The 21,556-nt window shown below is 55.9% G+C and overlaps 2 protein-coding genes across 3 annotated transcripts in view; one reads left to right on the forward strand and one right to left on the reverse strand.

Moving 5' to 3' along the window:
* Positions 1–996: 996 nt before the first annotated feature.
* HTR6 (5-hydroxytryptamine receptor 6) lies at positions 997–14,993 on the forward strand. The gene is made up of 3 exons (XM_056122808.1): positions 997–1,776; positions 14,226–14,384; positions 14,503–14,993. The coding sequence occupies exons 1-3, from the start codon at positions 1,069–1,071 to the stop codon at positions 14,953–14,955; spliced, it is 1,320 nt and encodes a 439-aa protein (XP_055978783.1). The 5' UTR covers positions 997–1,068; the 3' UTR covers positions 14,956–14,993.
* A 607-nt stretch (positions 14,994–15,600) lies between these two features.
* TMCO4 (transmembrane and coiled-coil domains 4) overlaps positions 15,601–21,556 on the reverse strand; it is a 77,635-nt gene continuing 71,679 nt past the window's right edge. For both annotated transcript variants that reach the window (XM_056122807.1, XM_056122806.1), the window contains one exon: positions 15,601–17,453. In XM_056122807.1, the coding sequence (XP_055978782.1) occupies positions 17,043–17,453 (411 nt within the window). In that variant the 3' untranslated portion in view covers positions 15,601–17,042. The remainder of the gene's footprint in view (positions 17,454–21,556) is intronic.

Here is a 21,556-nt window from a genome sequence, read left to right on the forward strand (position 1 = left end):
GCGTCAAGCGGTCCACCAAGATCTCCCCGCCGCCTCCACGAGCTGCGCGATGTCCCCGGCTGGCTGCAAAGGGCAGGTCAGCGTTCCCGCTGCGCCGCCGCCACGTGCGGCGGGGAGGGGTGCGCGGGGGTGTGCAGCAGCCGAAGCCGGGGAGGCGCCCTGGTGCTGGCGGGGTGCTCGGATCGACCCTCCGCAGGCCGGGAGGGTGGTGCTGGGGGAACCCGGGATCCCCACCCGCCCGCTAGGCCGGGGCTCGGCTCTTCCCGCCCCCCGCCGGGCGGGGCGCAGGCTCGGCGGCGCGGGGACCGCGCGCTCCTGGACGCACCCGGCGGCTCCTGGGCGCGCGCGGGCCCCTCGCGGCGCCTGCCCGGCTCGGACGCTCCGGCCCGCCGCCCGCCTGGCCAGCCCGCGCCGCCTCTTGCCAGCGCAGCCCCGCGGGGCCTGCCGCAGTCGCCCGCAGCCGCGCCGCGCCGTGCGCCCCAGGTACCCGGCGCGGGGGCCGCGGGGTGGGCAGGGGGCGGAGGCGCGGCCGCGGCTCCTCCTCTCTCGGCCGCGCCACGCCGAGTCCCCGCACGCCGCCGGCAGCCGCGTCCACCCAGCCCCAGGCTCCCGGCACCGGCTCCCAGACCTGCCTTCCCCGCCGGGGGCTCGTGCGCTCGAGCCCGGGCTCCCCATCCCCGGCCCTGCCATCCTAAGCGCTTCCGAATTCCGACCTGGCGCGACCGTGCGCCGCCACCCGCCCGCTGGGAGCCTCCCTCCCGCCCCGGCCGGAAACCCCCCACCTCTAGCCCCTGATCCCACCCGGCGCCCCCGCTCCAGGCTCCCCGCCCGCTCCCTGCCAGGGGCGCTCAGCTCCTCATCCGGTGCCCCCCGCCCAAACTTCCTCCCTGCATCTCAGACGATCCCCAAACCTGTCTCCATCCTCCGGGGGTCGCTGTCCCTGGACGTAGCGCCCCTCCCCGCAAGGCCCCCATCCGTGGGAGGTCTGTTCTCAGCTCCTCCAGGCCCCACGCCCCACCACGACCCTCGGGAACCTTCTGAAGTCCTCGCCCACCGTCCTCCGCGCCCATGATCCCAGGACCCGGCCCCACCAACAGCACCCCAGACGGGGGGTCCCGGCCGCCGTCGGAGCCCGGCGGCAGCGGCTGGGTGGCGGCCGCACTCTGCGTGGTCATCCTACTGACCGCGGCGGCCAATGCGCTGCTCATCGCGCTCATCTGCACGCAGCCCGCGCTGCGCAACACGTCCAACTTCTTCCTGGTGTCGCTCTTCACGTCGGACCTGATGGTGGGGCTGGTGGTGATGCCGCCCGCGATGCTGAACGCGCTGTACGGGCGCTGGGTGCTGGCGCGCGGCCTGTGCGTGCTCTGGGCCGCCTTCGACGTGATGTGCTGCAGCGCCTCCATCCTCAACCTCTGCCTCATCAGCCTGGACCGCTACCTGCTCATCCTCTCGCCGCTGCGCTACAAGCTGCGCATGACGCCCGTGCGCGCCGTGGCGCTGGTGCTGGGCGCCTGGAGCCTAGCGGCGCTGGCCTCCTTCTTGCCCCTGTCGCTGGGGTGGCATCAGGCCGGCCAGGCGCGGGCGCCCGCCTCGGGGCAGTGCCGTCTGCTGGCCAGCCTGCCCTTCGTCCTGGTGGCGTCGGGGCTCACTTTCTTCCTGCCTTCGGGCGCCATCTGCTTCACCTACTGCAGGATCCTGCTGACCGCCCGCAAGCAGGCCGTCCAGGTGGCTTCGCTCCAAACTGGGGCCGGCCAGGCGGTGGATACGCTGCAGGTACCGGGATGCTGGGAGCGCCGGTTCGGGGGATGGAGAGGCATGTTCAGCCAGCCGGGGCCAGCTGGACAGGCGGCATTTACCCAACTTGCTGTCATTTCCTACTGGTCATACCCAGCTCCCTGAACGCGGGTGGGCCTGTGCACAGGAAGTGAGATGAAGAATCAGGGTATCCCTCCCCTTCCTGCCTGCTTCTCCACCGTCTTCTCCATCAGGACCAATGGCACCAAGGGAGTACCAGGATGGGAAACCGAGGAGTGATTTTGTTCCTGAGGCTCAACTGCCCAACTCATTGAGGCCTGTTGGTGCTGACCCCTCACCAAAGACCTTGCTAGCTGGTGTCCCTCCTGGAGCCCCTGCTAGACTCCTACTAGTTCCCCTGGCATCCGATCTAACACCCACTTTCTGGATCCAGCCTCAGACAGGCACCACAGCAGCAATGCTAAGTGATTATGGCAGCTCCTTGGCTGCAGTGGCCCCCGGTTGCCTGAGTGACGGGCAGGACAGCCTTGTCAGGATCTGGCTCGTCTGCGCCTGCCGCCCTCTCTGGCTCCCCCTCCTCTCTCACTCTGCACCTGGCCCTTCTGACATCTCAGGCACCCTTCAGGCCCCAGGTTGATTATTGCTTGCAGGCACCAGGTTGATTCTCCTTGCCCTGCTCCTCCGTCCCAGGGTGCTATTGTCTGACTTTTCCCCTCTCCCCACATCTGGCTGTGCTCAGGGCTTACTCCTGGCTCTGTGCTCAGGGATCACTCCTGGTAGTGCCTGGGGAACCTGTATGGGGTTCTGGGAGTCGAACCCTGGTCGGCTGTGTGCAAGGTGAGCCCAGCATGGATGTGATCGTTGTCTGTCTCTTGCTCACGTGTAAGCTCCACAAGGGCTGGGTTGGGTCAGGTTTATATTATTATTATTATTATTATTATTGGGGGCCATCCCTGGAGGTGTCAGGGTCTGCTCAGGGGTTGCTCCTGGTGGCAGGGTCTGTGGTGCTGGAGAGATGGGACTCCTGCCTGTTGAACTGTCTCCCAGGCCCTGGTCAGTCTGGTTTCCATCTTAGGTCCCTGCAGGCCACTGCTCTTCTCAGCAGCCATCTGCCCCTGGGAGATGGCAGAGTGGCCGCGGAGGATTAGGCCCCAGAAAGGTCATCCTGGTGTGGCCTCGGGTGCAGGAAGGGGAAAGGGGTTTGGCAGTCACTGGGTACCCTAATTGGCAGCCCCCTGACAACAGTGAAGCCCAGCGCAGCAGCTGGTTGGCCAACAAGGTCCCTGGCATGGCCCCACACTATCCCCTGTTGTGCTCTCTAGGGAACTTTCTAGAGTCCTAGCAGATGGCTGTCCAGGGATTCTGTTCAGGGCCTTTCCCAGCTTTCAGGCATTTGGGGCCCTCCGTGGGGGTGCTCTACCCCTCCTCAGCTCCACAAGCTATGTTCTATACATGTACTTAGCATGTTTCTTTTTCCTTTTGGGTTCTGGGCCATGCCTGGTGGTACCCAGGGTTTGCTCCTGCCTTGTGCTCAGGGATCACTTCTAGTGGGGCTCCTGGGACCAGGGAAAGCAACCCAGTGGGAGGTGTGCAAGTAAGTGCTTTAACCCCTCTACTGTATCCAACCTGGTTTTCTTTTATTTGTTTTGTTTTTGAGTCACACTCGGTGAATCTTCACGGTTTACTCCTGGCTCTATACTCAGGAATCACTCCTGGCGGTGCTCAGGGGACCACATGGGATGCTGGGGATTGAACCCATGTTGGCTGAGTGCAAGGCAAGCACCCTTCCTGCTGCGCTATTGCTCCAGCTCATCGCCAGCCTTGTTTTCTTTTTTTCGCGCAGGGATGGAAGGCAGGACCTTCTGCAGCGGGGCCGGAGCACTCTTGTTGAGCTGCCGGGCTGGCCTGCCCTCTCTCTTCCTCTCCATGCCTAGTCCTCTTGGCTCTGCTTCCAGAACAGGCCCATGCCTGGCAATGCTGCCCTGGCCGAGTCCTCCCATGTTTTTACCTGTGAGGTTCCCTGCTCCTCCTTCTCAGCCTGTGGCACTTGGAAGCTGCGATCTCCTCATGATTCATGTCCTGTGGGTGTTGTTCCTCTGCTCCTTGGCTTCACTGCTTGGTCACTGTCCCCCTGGGCCTTCTCGGTCTCCCCTATCCCCCATTCCAACTCCTGCTCCCAGCCGTCCTGCTGTTCCTGAGTACTGTCAGCATACTCCTGCCTCAGGCTTCTGCCCATTCCTCTCCTGCCCTCACCCCACCTCCGGGGTTCCCCCTTAACTGCCCGTACATCCTTCTATCTGCTGTGCAGCAGCTCCTCAAATCACTTGCTAAGAGGGGCAACTCACACCCTCTTTGCTCTCTTCCCATCTCTGAGTCAGCCTTGTAGGTAACGCTTAGCACCCCTGACTCTGTGTTCACTTCACCCCTTACTTAGCATTCATTCCCTCCTGCCTCGAAGCCCTCTTTGGGTGCAGGCATTGTCGGTTGACTGTTGAACTTTTATTTGGGTTTCGTTTTGGGGCCACATTCAGCAATGCTCAGGGGTTACTCCTGTCTCTGCACTCAGGAATTACTCCTGGCATTCCTCAGGGGACCATATGGGATGCCAGGGATTGAACCCGGGTCAGCCATGTGCAAGGCAAATGTCCTCCCCGCTGTACTATCGCTCTGGCCACAGATTTTTCTTTTTAAATGGGGAGCAGCTCCCAACAGGTGCTCAAAAAGCCCAGGGGTCACACTCCTGGGGATTGTCAATCTTTTGGTTTCACGAGAGGGCCTGAGGATGCAGCACCCTGACAATGGTGCTTGGGGCCCTGCATGTTGCGGGGCTTTAGGCCCTGTGAGAGGAGTGGATGGCCCAGTCCTCGCAGACCCTGGGGTCCACCCTTGGCACAGCTCTCCTTTCATCTTGCTCCTTTCAGAATCAGTTCTTTTTTTTTTTTCCTTTCTGGGTCACACCCAGCAATGCTCAGGGGTTACTCCTGGCTCTGACCTCAAGATTATTTCTGGCGGTGCTCGAGGGACCTTATGGGATGCCGGGGATCAAACCTGGGTCAGCCATGTGCCAAATAAATACCCTCCCTGCTGTACAATCGCTCCAGTCCCCAGAATCAGTTCTTGTATTTGACAGGCCCTAAGCTGTTCAATCTTTTTCAAAGTAGGTGATTCGTGTGTGTGTGTGTGTGTGTGTGTGTGTGTGTGTGTGTGTGTGTGTGTGCGCACGCGCTCACGCGAGCAGAAATCACCCAGAGTAGTAGCCTTGAGTGCAATTAGGGGCCACTCACTTTCTGTTGATTGACTTTAAGAAGGTTGATTTCTGGGGTCTGCTAAGTGACTTTTGGCCCACAAAGGGAGCGGTAGACCGGATAAGTCTGGGAACCTCTGCATACAGGGATTCACTTGCTTGGGCTCGTGCTTGAGAGCCTGTTTAGTGCGGGTGCAGAGCTTGGCTGTGGGCAGCCCTGGGAAGGCACTTGAAAATTAGCTTCTAGCCGGGAGACAGACACTGATCATGTATGCTGTCATGGTGAGGGCCTGGGAACTTGCCAAGAGAATGTCTCAGCCACTGAATACTCAAATCTGTTCTTCAGGGCTGGGACGATAGTTCAAAGGGCTGAGTGCATGCTCTACATGCAGAAAGCCCTGGGTTCGAGCCCAAGCGCTGCTGGGAGCAACTCCCAAGCGCCGACCTGCCAGGAGTCCCTGAGCACTCCTGGGTGTGGTCCCTCCAGCAAAGCCCTCTAAATTCTATCATTTGCTGTACATTTACTTGGAAATTGAGGCAAATCAATCGCAGTCACATTGAGTCCTAAATCCAAAGGCGTGAGGAGACTTCGTGGCCATGTAGGCTGGCCACCTGCAGGATGACCCTTGGGTCTCAAAGGTCTGAGTGTCCTTGCTAATGGCACCATCTTTGGGGAACCTATTCTTGTTGGATGTTCAGAAGTGTCAGGCTCACACTTTGCTCCCAAAGTCACTTGGCTCAGGGGCTGGAGCAATAACTAGGGCAGTGGGAAGGGAGTTTGCCTTGGATTCGATCTGGGTTCGATCAACCTGTATGTGTGAGAGTATGTGTGTGTGTTTTTGGGAGAGTATGACTGTATATGTGATCAACCTGGGTTCGATCTCCAGCATCTTATATGGAGCACCACCAGGAGTAAGTCCTGGCTCTGTGTACCGAGCCAGGAGTAACCCCTGAACATCACTGGGTGTGACCCAAAAAGTGATCCCCCCTCAAAAAAAGCACCCCCCCCAAAAAAGCCACTTGGATCCTAAGCTGCCTTCTCAGGCCCATTTTCCTGATCTCCTGGAAAGCTGCCTGAATTTGGGGCATTTACTTCCGAGATGCTGCTTGTTCATGAGCCCTTTTCTCCTGCTGAGCTGAAGGCAGCCAGCTGGGAGCAGGGGTCTCTCAGCACCTGTGCCTGGTGGCGCCGACAGAGCCTGGGGAAGACCCAGAGTGGCCAGCACCTACCTCTTGGGCACAAAACTCTGAGTCTGATTCTGGCACTGCCTGTGTGCCACGCCCTGGCACTGTGGCATTTGTGATTCCCCAGCACCACAACCATCTCTGCCATCTCTGGTGACGCACGGTGTGGTGTGTTCCAGCCCTCCACCAAGTATGTGGGCCTGGTTACCACACCAGTAGCCACAGCAAAGGGAAGGGAGGAGGGAACCTAGAAGGACCGAGGAGAAGGAACGGAGCTTGGGGTGCGTTGCCCCCACCTTGTCTCCCGTTTTCAGCCTCTTAACCCTTAGCCCCCCTTCCCTACCCAGTTGGCATCCCCCGGGGGAAGGGGTGCTGGTTGGGAACAGCAGCACTGAGTGGTCTTGGAGGCTGAGCATTCGTCTCCCTTCAGCCTTCAGATCCGCCTAGCAACACGATCGGCTCAAAATAATTTTCTGTGCCACCAGGAATGGAACCCAGGACTTCATCCGGGGCAGAGTGTGTGGGGTCCCTGTGAGCCCCGACAGGGCCTGATTTGAATGGGCTTTTAAAAGGTCACAGGCTGGCTGGGTGGTTTCAACCCGGTCTTTCAGCAGAAATGCCGCAGCGCCCGTGGGCTGGGTGTGGAGACAGGGACCTGGGGGTGGGAGAGAGGAGCTGCCAGGGTGGGGGAGTGTGCCTGTATGTGCGAGAGTGTGTGAATGTGACTGTGTGTGTGAGTGTGTATATGTGAGAGTATGTGAGAGAGGGTGTGTGTGAAAGAGAGTATGTGTGAGTGTATGTATGAGAGAATGTGTGTGTGTGTGAGAGTATGTGAGAGTGTGTGTGTGAAAGAGACTATGTGAGTGTGTATATGAGAGGATGTATGTGTGAGAGTATGGGTGTGTGTGGGAGAGTATGACTGTATATGTGAGTATCTGCATATATGTGTGAAAATTGTGAGAGTTGAATGAGTGTGACTGTGTATGTGAAAGAGTGTGACTGTGTGTGCGTGTATATGTGAGAGTGTGTGTGCGTGACTGTATGTGTGTGTGAGACAGGGTATGTGAGTGTATATATGAGAGAAAGTGTGTGAGAGACTGTCTCAGTGGGAGAATTTAAGTATTTAAGTGTGTATGTGAGTTTATGTATGTGTGAGAGAGAATTGTGAGAGTTGTATGAGCATTGTATGAGTTGTATGTGTATGTAGATGTGAGAGTTTGTGTGAGTGTGACTCTAAGAGTGTGTGTGTGCGAGAGAGTATGTGTGAGTATATATATGAGAAAATGTGTGTGAGAGTGTGTATGTGTTTGTGGGAGAGTATGACTGTGAATGTGATTATCTGCATGTGTGAGAGAGTTGTGAGAGTTGTCTGAGTGTGACTGTGTATGTGAGAGAGTGTGGCCCCTACATCAAAGAGAGTGAATATGTGAGAGAGTATGTGTGAGTGTGACTGTATTTGAGTGTATATATGAGATGTGTGTGAGATAGTGTGCTTGTGGGAGAGTGTGTAAGTGTGTATATGAGTAATATATATGTGTGTGAGAGAGAATTGTGAGAGTTGTATGAATGTATATATGAGAGAATATGCATGTGATTATATGTGAGAATATGTGTGAGAGTGTAGGAGAGTGTATGAGTGTGTATGTGAGTACGCAAGTGTGTGAGCTGTGTGAGTGTGACTGAGAGAGTATGTGTGTGTGAGAGTATAAGTTTGTATATCAGAGAGTGTGTGTGGGGAGAAATTGTAGAGAGTTTGTGATTGAGAGAATGCGTGTGAGTGTATGAATGTATGAATGTGTATGTGAGAGTGTGTGTGAGTGTGTGTATGTGCGACAGTATAAGGGTGTGTATCACTGTCACTGTCACTGTCCTCCCATTGTTCATCTATTTGCTCGAGTGGGCCCAGTAATGTCTCCATTGTGAGACTTGTTGTTACTGTTTTTGGCATATCGAATACGTCACGGGTAGTTTGCCAGGCTCTGCCGTGTGGGTGAGATATTCTCGGTAGCTTGCCAGGCTCTCTGAGAGGGGCGGAGGAATCGAACTCGGGTCGGCCATTTCGGCCGCTTGCAAGGCAAATGCCCTACTCACTGTGCTATCGCTCCAGCATGCAAAGAAAAACTGAAAATGTGTGAGTGTATATGAGTGTGTATTTGTATGAGAGAGCACAAACGAAAGAGAGCGAGAGCAAGAGAGAGAGAGAGAGAGAGAGAGCTGGGCCTCTTGGGTGGGGCAGTTTTCAGTCTGAGAGAGTCTGGGGCCTGTGTGGGAGCTCAACAGATGGGGCGCAGTATGGGAGAGGGGTCGCCTCAGACTCCTTCTCTCACCAGGAGTTGTGTGTGTGTGCCTGTGGTTCACAACTCTCTCCCCATGGTCTTCTGTGCACCTCATCTCCTACCCTGTCTCCTCCAGCCCTCATCACTGCCATTCTTGTCCTGCCTTGGGCGCCCTCCCCCTGTCCTCCCTTCGTTCCCGTCAGCGGCGCCTCCTTTCCCTTGCCCCCAGCCTCTCAGCCTCCCTCACCCACTCTGCAGCGGCCCGTCTTCGTGATCCGTCTTCCCTCCGTCTCGGCGTCCTCCTCCTCAGAGGGGGCTGTGTTCACAGGAATCTGAGTAGGGAAAGGGGCTCATCCGGGAGAGCTGATGCAGCTCGCTGCCGCCCAGAGCAGGTGGTCTGGGTCCGTGCGGGTGTAGCCGGGCATTCACCCAGCTGCCAGGGGGCAAAATCTGCCTCTGGTGAGCTGGAGAGGCAGCTCAAAGGCTGAACACATGCACAGATGGCTGGAGGTCTGGGTTCACTTCCCAGCACTGCATGGTTCTCTGAACATTGTCAGGAATGACCCTTGAGCACAGAGCCAGGAGCAGCTCCAGGGTGGCCCCCAACAAGAGCAAATCAGAGCTCCAACCCAAACCTGCTTCTTTTCCCTCCCAGCCAGTGACTCGAGGACAATGCTGTTTATCAGCTGGGAAGATCCTGTGTGGGAAAACAGTCACAGACCTGGCACACAGTAGGTGCTTGCCATATTTGCTTCTTCTCCGGTGAGAGATGGCTCTGGGGAGCTGACCAGAGTCTTTCAGGGAAAACAAACCCCATCACTGCCACCCGCCACAGGGACATTCCAAAAGAGCTGAATTGGATGCCAATAATATTAGTGGGGACGGGGCTCTTACCCTGCACAGGCACTGTGCCAGCCAGTTTCTCTTCCTTATCTTTTATTATTATCTTTAAAATAATTTTGTTTTGGGGGCCACACCCAGCAACGCTCAGGGGTTACTTCTGGCTCTGCACTCAGGAATTACTCCTAGCAGGCTTGGGGGATCTTATGGGTTGCTGGGGATTGAACCCAGGTTGGCTGCATGCAAGGCCCGCACCCCACCCGCTGTACTCTAGCTCCAACCCTCTCTTCGTGATCAGATGTGACTTATACATCAGGTCCCTTCCCAGGAGGGAGAATGATGGCTCATGGGGGAGGAGACAGTGGGGTCGGCGCAGTGCCCTGCCTCGTCAGTGACAGAGCCAGCATGTGCATCCTGTGGTGCGTCGTGTAACCCCACACTCCGGGGGACTGCAGAGCAGGGACACTCTCTCAGGGAGTTGCCCTTGCAGGTGACAGCTCACCCAGAAAGGGATAGATCCCTTTGCTCAGCCTTCTACTCCCAGGGATGCTTCGATCAATTTGGGATTCACTTTCCTGTCCCTTTTCTATGCATTTGTGTATATGTTTGTATGCCAAAAGAAACTTGGAGTTTTCTTTTGTGTATTTTTTTTTTAAAAAAGAAGGGCCACCTTAGTGGTGCTGGGAGGCCAGGGGCAACTCCTGGTGAGACTCAGGTCAGTGGTGCAGGGGGTGACTAGGGTTACATCTGGCAGTGCCGAGGTGACCAGGCAGTATTGAAAATCAAATTCAGGGCCTTGCAATACTATGCATGTGCTCTATTGCCCAAGAGTTCTCCCCAGTCTCTAATTTGTGTGTATATATGTAAAATCTTATATAAAATATAAAACTATATATCATATTATAAATATATAAAATTATATATATTGTTTTTTTGACGCCACACCAAGTGATGCTCAGGAATTACTTCTGTTGGTGCTCAGGAGACCATATGGGATGCCAGGGATTGAACCTAGGTCTGCTTCATGCAAAGCCAGCACCCTACTTGCTATACTATCACTCTTGCCACTGTGTATTTTTTAGTAAATATATAAAACCACAGTGTCTCTGTGTTATTTGTCATTTTCCCCGAGTTTTGGTGCCACACCTGGTGGTGCTCAGGGCTTTATTCCTAGTTCTGTGCTCAAGGATCACTTCTGGTGGTCTCATGGACCATATGTGGTGCAAGATACCACACCTGGGTCAAATACATGCCAGGCAAGCATCTATCTGCTGCACAATCTCGTCAGATCCTCTGTATTATTTATTTTGTCTGTTTTTTTTTGCGGGGGGCACACCTGGTAATGCTTAGGTGTTACTTCTGGTTCTGCACCCAGAAATCACTCCTGGCAGCTCAGGGGACCATATGGGATACCAGGAATTGAACTTGGGTCAGCCACGTGCAAGACAAGTGCCCTACCTACTGTACTATCTCTCCAGCCTCCATCAGGGCTGTTTTGGGCTGGAGGAAGATCAATAGGCTGAGCACATGATTTGCACGTGGGAAGCCTGAGACTTTTGTTCTGGGGGGTCACACCCAGTTGTGCTCAGGGCTTGCTTCTGGCTCTGCACTCAAGGGATCACTCCTGATGGTGCTCAGGGTACCCTTTGGCGTGCCAATGACTGAACACAGGTCAACCTAATGCAAAGTAAGCCCCAAGTTTGATCCTTACCAAGCCAAAAGTTCCCCAGCACCCTAGGAGTGACCTCTCAGCATTAAGCCAGGAATAGCTCCTAAACCCACTGCCCCCGCCTCCCGCCCCCCCAAAAAAAAGGAGAAAGAAAAGAAAAAAAGAGCAGAGCTGTCTCTTGACAACTCCATATTCCACTCCAGGTACCCAGGGGTCTGGTCTCAGGAATCGCTCCTGGCGGGCTCAGGGATTCCAGGAATTGAACTCAGGTCACCGTATGCAAGGCAAGCTTCTCTCCAGCCGACATCAGGGCTGTTTTGGGCTGAGGGGTCCATGTGCCTGTTGGGTAGAGTGTCTCTCCTCCTGTTAGTGTCTTCTCCCATTATGGCAGCCACGTGAAGACATGGCTGATCTCTGGAGGTTCCTTAGCAGAAGCATTTGTCTGTCCGCTGGGCTGGCCAGGTGGGCACAGAGCCATGGCGTCCGCTCTGGGGGAGGGTGCACTGGGAGAGGGAGAGGAAAGCAGGCTCCTTCCGCCCTGCTCCTGCTTGGTGAGTCAGAGCCTGGGTCCTGGCGCCCACGCTGCCGGCAGCTGTCATTCCCCCCAACCTCATGGACAGAGCTCTGAGCCAGCAGCAGGGCCACCCGACGTTTAGCACTGACTGGTGTGGGGGTAGGGTGGAGGGGGGAACAGTGTGCCCAGGAGTTATCTGCAGCCTCACAGCAGCTTCAGAAGCCGAGTGTCCGTTTTCCCTGTTTGGCAGATGTGAAGCCACCTCAGAGTGAGGAGGTGCTGAGAGGTGCAGTCTGAGCCAGACTCTTGTCTTAGGCTCCCGATTCTTTCCTCTACACATGTTGCTCCCCAACCCCCAAGACTGCAGGGAGACGTCCTCTCAGTCTTTGCTCTGTGGACTCACCCCATTATTCCTACAGCTGGGGTGTTATAGGTTTGAACGCGTGGGAATGGGAGTTTACTGGAGCTTCAGCACCATGGACAGGTCCTATAGGTCTCCCCCTGGGAGGCTGGCGGATGAGCAGATTGGGTGTTGTTTCCTGAGTACTCGTGAGCTCAGTGGGTGCTTGAGAGCAGGGTGAGTTTGGCCGGGGTGCTCTCTGGGGTGATCTGTCTTAGCCTTGTCTCTGCCACAGCATCCCCATCAGTGACGGTTGTGTGGGACTCGGGCTCCTTCCTGCTTCCTCACTCTTCCATCTCCCCCTCTGACCCACCTCCAGCTGCCTCCTGAACTCAGCTGAGAACTCATTGGGCAGGGAAGGTTGTGGCGGGGCGTGTCTCAGAATCTCAGTGAGTTTCCAGGTAGCACACCCATCCTTTGCAGAGTTCAGTGAACTGTGCATACCTTTAGACATGGGTATCTGTGTAAATTGTAGCTGTAAGTGGCTCTCACTTTGTCTGAATCCACTATCTGAACACCCATATTGGCGGCAACACATGATTTAGAGGAGGGATTCGTCACCTACTTTTCATGCATATCTAGAAGGATTTTATCAGAGGGATCTCTGACCCTTGTGTAAGCTTGGAACAGTGTGTGTGTGTGTGTTTGTGTGTGTGTGTGTGTAAAAATGTATAAGGTTTTTTTGCTTTGTTTTTGGGCCAAACCCAGTGATTCTCAGGGTCTGCTTCTGGCTCTGTGCTTAGGTATCACTCCTAATGGTGTTTAGGGGATGCCAAGGATGGAACATGGGTCAACTGCATGCAAGGAGAGTGCCCTATCCTTTGTATGATCTCTCTAGTCCCCCAAAAGTGTTAGCTTTTCATTTTCTCGACAGAGGTTCTGTAGATTTCATTAGCTTCCCAAAGGACACACTGAGTTACACAGGTGAAGAGACTGGCTTAACTTAGCATCAATTCAGAGAGGCCCTTTAATGTTTAGGAGCTACTGGATGCCAGTTAGTAAAGCCAAATTCTCACCTCCTCCTGTGTCCCCATTTCAATGGCGTCTGTGCTTTCTCATCTGCCCCTTCCCCCCCACTCCTGCTGTTGGAGTCCACATTTGGGACTGGAGATGATTTCCAGTCCAGTGTCACCAGAGCTGTCACACACTACCTAAGGGGACCTGCACCACCAGCAACTTTGATTTCACTGCGTGCATTTCTGTCTGGTCCCACTTCCAAATTTTGACTTTCAGGGGAACATGAGGCTAATGGCAAAGATAAAGCTGTTGCTTCCAGCATAGGATGAGACTTTGTCTACAAAGGGATTGATGAGCCCAGGTCAGCAGGAGGCCCTCTCGTCAGGTGCAAGTGTGCCTGTTCCTGTGGACCCAAAAAGCCTGAGAGGGGCGAGGGCTCCTGGTCATATGTGTTGGTCTATGGTGTAGTCTTTTGCAGGGAAGAAGGGGTTGAAGTGTCTGATGTGTGTTTGGGGCAGCGCTGCTGGGGTTCACTGCCCTTCACAGAGCTCCCTGGGAAGTACTGGACCATACTCAGGCCTTAATGTGGGACTGAGATCAGGGTTCAGACTGCTGATGGGTCAGGCCTTAGTCTGGGGCTCAGGTGGGCTCAGTCTGGTCCAGGCTTGAGGCTCCGTTTGAGAGTTGGGTAATGTAGGGCTCATCTGACAGCAGAATCACACACTGGGAATACAAGCTGCCACTTCTATTTATTTTGTTGTTTTGCTATTTACCCAGTGGAGCTTGGGACTTATTCCTGACTCTGTGCTCAGGGATCACTCCTGGCATGCTCAGGGGACCATATGGGATGCCAGGAATTGGAACCTGGACTGGCCATGAGCAAAGCAGGCACCCTTTGTATATCTCTGTATATCACACCCGAGGTATATCTCTTGGTCCTGGCTTCCTGTGTAGCTGATGTCAGGGTTGGGTCTGGAGCCAAGGTCCAGGTTCAACCTGCAGATCCAGGCTTCTGTGATGGACTGAAGTGAGGTATCAGCCAAGGGTCAGGAGTCAGTTTCATGGTGGAATCAAGGCTCGGGGTATGATCAGATCTGAGGGTCAGGACTGGAGCCTTAGTATAGCAGGTAGGGCACTTGCCTTGCACACAGCTGACCTGGTTTTGGTCCCTGGCATCCCACATAGTCTCCAAAATGCCACCAGGACTGATCCTGAGTCCAGAGGCAGGAGTAACCCCTGAGCATCACAGGGTGTGGCCTCAACTGCCTCCCCACTTAAAAAAAAATAAAGCAAATCCGAGGATCACTTTGGGGCTGGGATCGGGTGGGACTGGGAGTGGAGAGTGTCTTTCTCTGCAGACTCACAGAATGTCTTTCCTGTAGGTACCCAGGCTCTCATACCCAGGCTCAGAGTCAGCGGACAGCAGGCGTCTGGCCACCAAGCACAGCAGGAAGGCCATGAAGGCCAGCCTGACCCTGGGCATCCTGCTGGGCATGTTCTTTGTGACCTGGCTGCCCTTCTTCGTGGCTAACATCGTCCAGGTAAGGGCACGGTGGGGAGCAGGCCTGGGCAGGGGGCGCCCCGGCCATGACCCAGGCGGGGAGGGGGTCGGGCCACCCCCCCCCAGCATCCCCAGGCCTAACGCCCCCTTCCCTGCAGGCGGTGTGCGGCTGCATCTCCCCGGGCCTCTTCGACATCCTCACGTGGCTGGGTTACTGTAACAGCACCCTGAATCCCATCGTCTACCCGCTCTTCATGCGGGACTTCAAGCGGGCCCTAGGCCGGCTCCTGCCATGCGCCCACTGTCCCCGGGAGCAGCGGGCTAGCCCGGCTTCGCCATCGATGCGCGCCTCCCACAGTGGTGCCCGGCCGGGCCTCAGCCTGCAGCACGTGCTGCCCCTGCCCCTGCGCCCCGACTCTGAGTCCGAATCCTGCTCGGGCATTTCCTCGGGCCTGCAGCCTGCGGCGGCGCACCTCCTGCTGCCAGGCCAGGCTGCCCGTGATCCCCCGCTGCCCGCCAGGGCCGCCGCCGCCACCGTCAGCTTCTCCAGCATCCACCCCGCTGAGCCCGAGCTTCTGCGGCTGCCCCCGCCCGGAACCCCCACAGACTGACCCGCAGGGAGCTGCCCGGGATGGGGCTGAGCTGTGGAGGCCTCGCACCAGCTCTCGGCAAAGCCGGGCTGTGGGTGTTGGCGGGGGTGGGGGTGGGGAAGCCCTCAGCACACCACGGGGGTGCACAGTGGCAGCTTCTGCCACCAGCTCCAGGCCTGCCACCTGGAAGGGTAATAACTGATCTCGTTTTCTCTGGGACACTCCATTGTTGGGACCAACTGGTGCTGGTCAGAGGCTCCGAGAAGACAGCAGACCTCTTAGTCCGAGGCGGCTGGAGAAGCACAGGAGGGTCCCACTGCCTGCAGAGTGGGGCCCCAGTGAGTGCTGCCCGTGGGCCATCACACCAGCATTGCCCCCCCCCCCCACCCTTGGAGCTTGTTAAAAATGTTCCCCTTTCCTGGAGGCCTCTCCCAGAGCACCAGAATCTGCCATGGCTCACCTCCTCTGGCCCCAGGGAATGAACAGTGGCTACTCGGGTCAGCAGAACCCAGTTGAACATCTGACCCTCTCGGACCCAAGCCCCTGCAGGCAGTCTGCTTTTATTTGGGGCTGGGGTGGAGAGGCTCTAGTGCCCCCCTGGTTTGTCTGCCTTCAGTTCCTGTCCATGGAGACCTCCCTCCCTCCTCTCCCCCTCCCCCCCTCCCCACTGGGGGGCTCTGTCGCTCTCCTTGGTGCTGACCAGATTCAGTCCTGGCCCTGGCCACTGACTACAGCAGGGCCGTGGTGCTTGCTGGGGCCTCTCCTCTGCCTCTAGGTCTGCCCGACGGACTCAATAAAGACTCGTGGAGGCAGCAGCGGCTGGTGTGGATGGAATTTATGGGGGGCGTGTGTCCCTTTGGGCTGGGGACAGAGCTGGCGAGGCAGGAAGAGGTCTCGGGTATGGTGCCCTGCTCTAGACCAGCCCCCTGATTTGCTCTGGGGCTTCAGCTGAGTCATTTCCCCTCTAGGGGTCCAGGATCCTGTGGGTGACACGAGCTGTTTGGACAAAAAGAGTGTTGTAAAAAGAATCTCTTCAATGGAACAGGGCACACACACACGCACGTACGCACATACACATGTGCACACACACACACACACACACACACACACACACACACACACACACACGGGCCAGCTCAGCTCCCATGCTCTGCTGTTCCTCCCTGCAAGGACTTTCTCCCTCTGGGTCTTTGGTTTCTGCATTTGCACAGCTGGGGAGAATTCCCTCTTGCCCCCACTTCCAGGGACAGGGCGCAGGCACATGACAAAGCTTCTCCTGAGGAAAGTGGCGGCGGAAGTGTGGTTTTGGCGTCTTGCTGGTGCCTGAGACGGACCCGTCTGTGAGAAACACAAGGTCTCCTCACTTCTCTGGGCCTCGGTTGCTTCAAGCGTAAAACCAAGATAACCACCGAAATAAGTCACGCAAGCACTGAGCACGCAGCCCGGACAGGCAGAGCTGACTGTTGGATTCTTGGAGCCGTCTGCGCCTCTGTTCCTGCTGCAGCAAAGCCCTCCCCGGGAAAGTTCATTCTTGCCACTGGGCCCAGCCTCCTCGCTCCCACCCTGCATGCTCATTCGGCCCGCAGTCATCAGGCTTGGTTCCAGCTTGATCCAGGCACGTCTTGGCGGGCTCCCTTACATCAGGGCTGTGCGCCTGTCGACCCCTGCTGTGTTCCTCTGTGGACTGTACTTGGGGGATTAGAGTGGATGTGCCCACGGCAGAGTGCCCAGCTCCCCTCACCCCTGCCCTGGTGTGCACTGATGGTGCCTCTGAGCCAGGTAGATGAACAGGCAGACATACCTGCCTTGCTGAGGCCAGGTGGATTGGGGAGATGGGGAGGGGGTCTTGGGCTCCAGGGGGTTGCCTGGACCGCCTGTTGGACTATAAGGCACTGTAGCTTGTTAGAGTCTTGGGCCTCTACAGCGACTTCGCAGGGGGGAGCACTGTCTCTCCACCACCCACTTTCTCCCTCTTCCTTTCTTCTCAACCCTCCTATCCACCAGTTGGAAATGATCCTGGTTGAGAATCTGTGGGAGCCAGAGGAAGGAGGCAGGAGTGTGCCCCTTCTGGATGTCTGGGGAGAGTGTCTCTGAGTCCTCTGCTGGGGTCACTCCTGTCCCACGTTGGGCCCCTGGCTCTGGCCAGCACAGTCAGGACAGCCTAGAGGGTTGCAGCTCATCCCGTGACTGCAGCTCTGTAGGTTGGTGGTGGGGCTGGCAGCGGCAGGCGGAGATGCCCCTTCCGAGGGGTCCGATCCGGTGGGCGTTGGGGCTGGGCTGGGGTCAGTGGATGCAGTGCTCCTGGAGGAGTGTTCAGGTGGGAGGCTTGGGGCTGGTCCATCCTGGGCAGGGGTTTCAGGGGCGGTGGAGGAGGTGGGTGCTGCTTGGGGAGGCTGCTCTTGGGGCAGGCTGCCTGAGGCCAGCAGCAGCCCCTTCTCGTCCCAGCCCGGCTTGGTGCGGATGCCCACAGCCTTCAGGATAACGTCCATCTGCTTGGCGTAGTCCAAGTGGCCGCTGACCTGCAGGAGGACAGTGAGCGAGGACCGTGTGGGGCTGGCCCAGCCCAGCCCTCCCCTGGGGTCCCAGGCTAAGCTCCTGAACCTCATTTTCTCCCTTAGCTCCTGGAGCTGCCAGTCACCACAGCCCATTCTGACCCTCGTGTCGGTGGAAGCTTCAAGGCGGCCCCAGGCTTGACCAAATACAGATGAAGGAACTTCCTTCCTTCCTTCCTTCCTTCCTTCCTTCCTTCCTTCCTTCCCTCCCTCCCTCCCTCCCTTCTACCCTACCTCCCTTCCTTCCTCATACCCAGAGATTCTCAGGGATTACTCCTGGCTCTGCACTCAGAAATCATTCCTGGTGGTGCTCAGGGGACCATTTGGGATGCCAGGGATTGAACCCGGGTCAGCCACATGCAAGGCAAGTGCCCTTCCCACTGTACTATTGCTCCGGTCCACAATGAAGTGAGTTTCTATGCAGTATCTGAGTCCTTTGGGCATGGGAGGGAATCTCCTGATGGGAAGCTTCTATTCTCTCCTTGCAGCTGAGTGTGGGGGCAGGGCTGGGCTGCATACCACTGGGGGACATTGGTCAAGTCCTCTTTTCCCTTTGACCTCCATTTGCCTCTGCTGCAAAATGGGGATAATGCAGCAGCTAAATCACAGGACTGCTATAAAGGTTCCTTCAGGGAAATTCCCTGAACTGAAAACAGAGCTATGACACACAGCTGACTCAGTGCTGGCACAGAACAGACAGAACCTTCTATGCCCTAGTATCCCTGACTCCTTTACGGGCCGGACCTCTAGTGTCCATCTGGGAATATTCTCCAGGCTCACATACAGTTAAGTACAGGACAAGTTTTGATGAGATAAAGCAGAAGTGTCATATGACAGTCATCGGAGGAGGGTTAAAGGAGTAGGATTCTCTCCTTCTATTTCCTCTATCTAGTTGGATGGAATTCAGACGTGATGGCCTGAACCTCAGCAATTATTTTGGAACATGAATTTTATCATCCTATGAAGGATGGCAAAACAGTAAGACTAATAAAATTTTGGTCCTTATATTATGTGGAACCACCAAACCATCCTTGAGTTGTTATTCTGGACATTTTTGGCTTGTTTGGTGTATCACCAGGCAACGCTCAGGGTTGAGTCCTGACTCTGTGCTCAAGGGATCACTCCCGGTAGTACTGGGGGACCAGGAAGTTTCAGGGATCAAATCTGGGTCTTCGGCATGGAAAGCATGAGCTCCAGCCCATTGAGCTATCTCTCCATCATTAAGAAAATAATGTCATTTTTTTTGGGGGGGGGGTCACAACCGGTGATGCTCAGGGGTTACTCCCAGCTCTGTACACAGGAATTACCCCTGTTGGTGCTTGGGGGGGGGGGGGACCATATTGGATGCTGGGAATGCAGGTTGGCTGCATGCAAGGCAAACGCCCCACTTGCTGTCCTATCGCTCTGGCTTGATGTCCATTTCTTAAATGACATAACTCATGTGTTTCAAGCATTTCAGTCTGATATATGGACTTGAATTTTTTTTTGGGGGGGGGGAGGAACTCCCAAGCAATGCTCCAGGGACCTGGGGGCCACTCCCAGTGGCACTCGGCTCTGCTGTGCAGGCTGCATGGTTGGATGCTGGGGCCCAGTGAAGTAGAGCTTCCCCGGTCCAGAAGCACTAAGGTGCCACCAGGGTCCCCCTGGTGGTCCTTGGGGAAGCGTGTAATGCCAGGAACTGAAGTCAGGGCCTCTGCACCCAGCCCTCTGAATCTTCTCCAGGCCTTGGGCTCAAGTCTAGATTTCAGTGCACACCCGGCGATGCTCAGTTGTTACTCCAAGTTCTACACTCAGGTATTTCTCTTGGCAGTGCTCAGGGAACCATATAGGGTTCTGGGGGACCAAACACAGGTTGGCTGCATGGAGAGCAAATGCTCTCCCCACTATACTATCTCTCTGGTCCCTTGGACATGAATCTTTTTTTATTTTTATTTTTTTGCTTTTTGGGTCACACCCAGTGATGCACAGGGGTTACTCCTGGCTCATGCATTCAGGAATTACTCCTGGTGATTACTCGGGTGACCATTACGGGATGCTGGGAATCGAACCTGGGTTGGCCACGTGCAAGGCAAAAGCCCCACCCCCACCCACTGTGCTATGGCTCCAGTCTTGGACATGAATCTTAATTCAGACAAGAACCAAGAAGTCGGAAGTGCCTGTCCCTCTTCCTTAGAGAATGGAAATGCCCCGTTCTCCTTGTTGAGCTGCATCAGTGAATGAAAAGTAGGGGTACTTTTGAAACATTTTCTAACTATGACAATGACAACCCCCCACACAGTAGGGCCTTGATACATAGTAGGAAATAAATTTGTGGGATATGCTTCTTTGACCAGGGTTGGCTATTGGTTGTCAATAAAGAAACTGGACCCAAGAGAGGTAAAGTAACGGTTCAAGTTCCTGCATCTACAAAGGCTGAGGGCTGGGGTTTAAATCCGGCTTGCTCTATTCATCAAAAAACCAGAGCAGAGGATTTTTTTTTTTTTTGCTTTTGGGATCACACCCAGCAATGCTCAAGGGGTTACTCCTGGCTCTGTACTCAGGAATTACTCCTGGTGGTGCTCGGGGGACCATATGGGATGTCGGGGATTGAACCCAGGTTGGCTGCGTGCAAGGCAAACGCCCTCCCCGCTGTGCCATCGCTCCGGCCCCGCAGAGGCTCTTTAAAACATGACTCTTGGGTTCAGGGAGAGCTCAAAGGGCGAGTGCATATACTTTGCCTGCAGAAGGCCCGGGTATGACCCCCAGCACTGCACCATCCCCGAATACAGAGCTGGGAGGGCTCGTGAGCACTTCTCTGTGGGTCCCCAAACCAAAATAACAAGAAAAAAAAATCCTTCTTTGCAAGGCCAGAGCAGAGTGATGGTTTTCTCCATGGCCCATGGCTAGGGAAAGTGCTGGGCGCGTGCTGGGCTGGAGACACAGTGGGTGGGGGGAGGTGGCCTGGCTCAGGAGAGCCTCGGTGCTGGGGTGCGTGGCCCCTGAAGCCCAGTCTGGGGTGGAGGCCTGCTTTAGCGCCAGACAAGCACAAGACAGCACATTCCTTCAAGGCTAAAAAGTAAGATTTTTGTTGTAACAGGCGCCAGGCAAACACAGGGGAGGGAGTGGAAGGGGTTCTTAGGAACCAACGCTTGCATTTCCAGCGGAATTGCCAATCACACCGAACCCTCAGATGGTTTCTCAGGAATAAAAAAGAACAACTGCTGGGGCCTGAGTGATAGGACAGAGGGCAGGACCCTTGCCTTGCTCGCAGCCGACCCGGGTTCCATCTCTGGCATCCCACCTCTGAGCATATCCCAGAGTGATTCCCAGAGCACAGAGCCTCAGGAGTAAGCCCTGAGCCCTGCTGGTTGTGGGTCGCCTCCCACCTCCCCCACTGCCCCACACAAACAAACAAACAAAAAGATTATTGCTCTTCAGATCTGTCACTCTCCTTTAAGTAGAGCTGGTCTACAGCTGAGCTCGTTTCTTTCCTTTTCTTCTTGTGTTGTTTTGGGGCCACACCTGGTGACGCTCAGTGCTGACTCCTGGCTCTGAACTCAGGAATTACTCCTGGTGGACTTGGGGAACGTATGGGGCGTTGGGGATCAAACTTGGGTCAGCGGCACACAAGGGCAAGTGTCCTCCCCGCTGTACTACCATTCCGGCTCCATCAGCTCTTTCCTTTCTTTTTGACCCAGGTTTTTTAGGTGTTCACGAGAACATGCACATATGTACACGCAGGGCTGGGCAGACCTCTGGGTTTGGGATGGGGGTCCGGGTACAGCATAATCCCACACAGCAGGGGGATGTGAGTGGCTACCCTGCCCTGGGAAGGACGGGGGTTCCAGCCTCGGTGCTTCCCCCTCAGTCCTGTAAAGGAGAACTGGAAGCTCAGCATCCCTGTCTGTAAGGTGGCGGTCATGTGACTAACCCCACAGCCTGCGAAGGAGCCCCAGGGCCTGACCCTTGGTGGGAGCTCAGGACTCCGCCTCGTGATCACGTTCCAAGTCCCGCCCAAAGCACAGCGCCTGGTTAGTGATGCCCACCCCAAGGGCTGGCTGCATCATGTGTACAGAGCAACCACAGGCACG

Source organism: Sorex fumeus, unplaced genomic scaffold (genome assembly GCF_029834395.1).
Source record: "Sorex fumeus unplaced genomic scaffold, SorFum_2.1 ptg000047l, whole genome shotgun sequence".
In the NCBI taxonomy this organism is placed as follows: Eukaryota; Metazoa; Chordata; class Mammalia; order Eulipotyphla; family Soricidae; genus Sorex; species Sorex fumeus.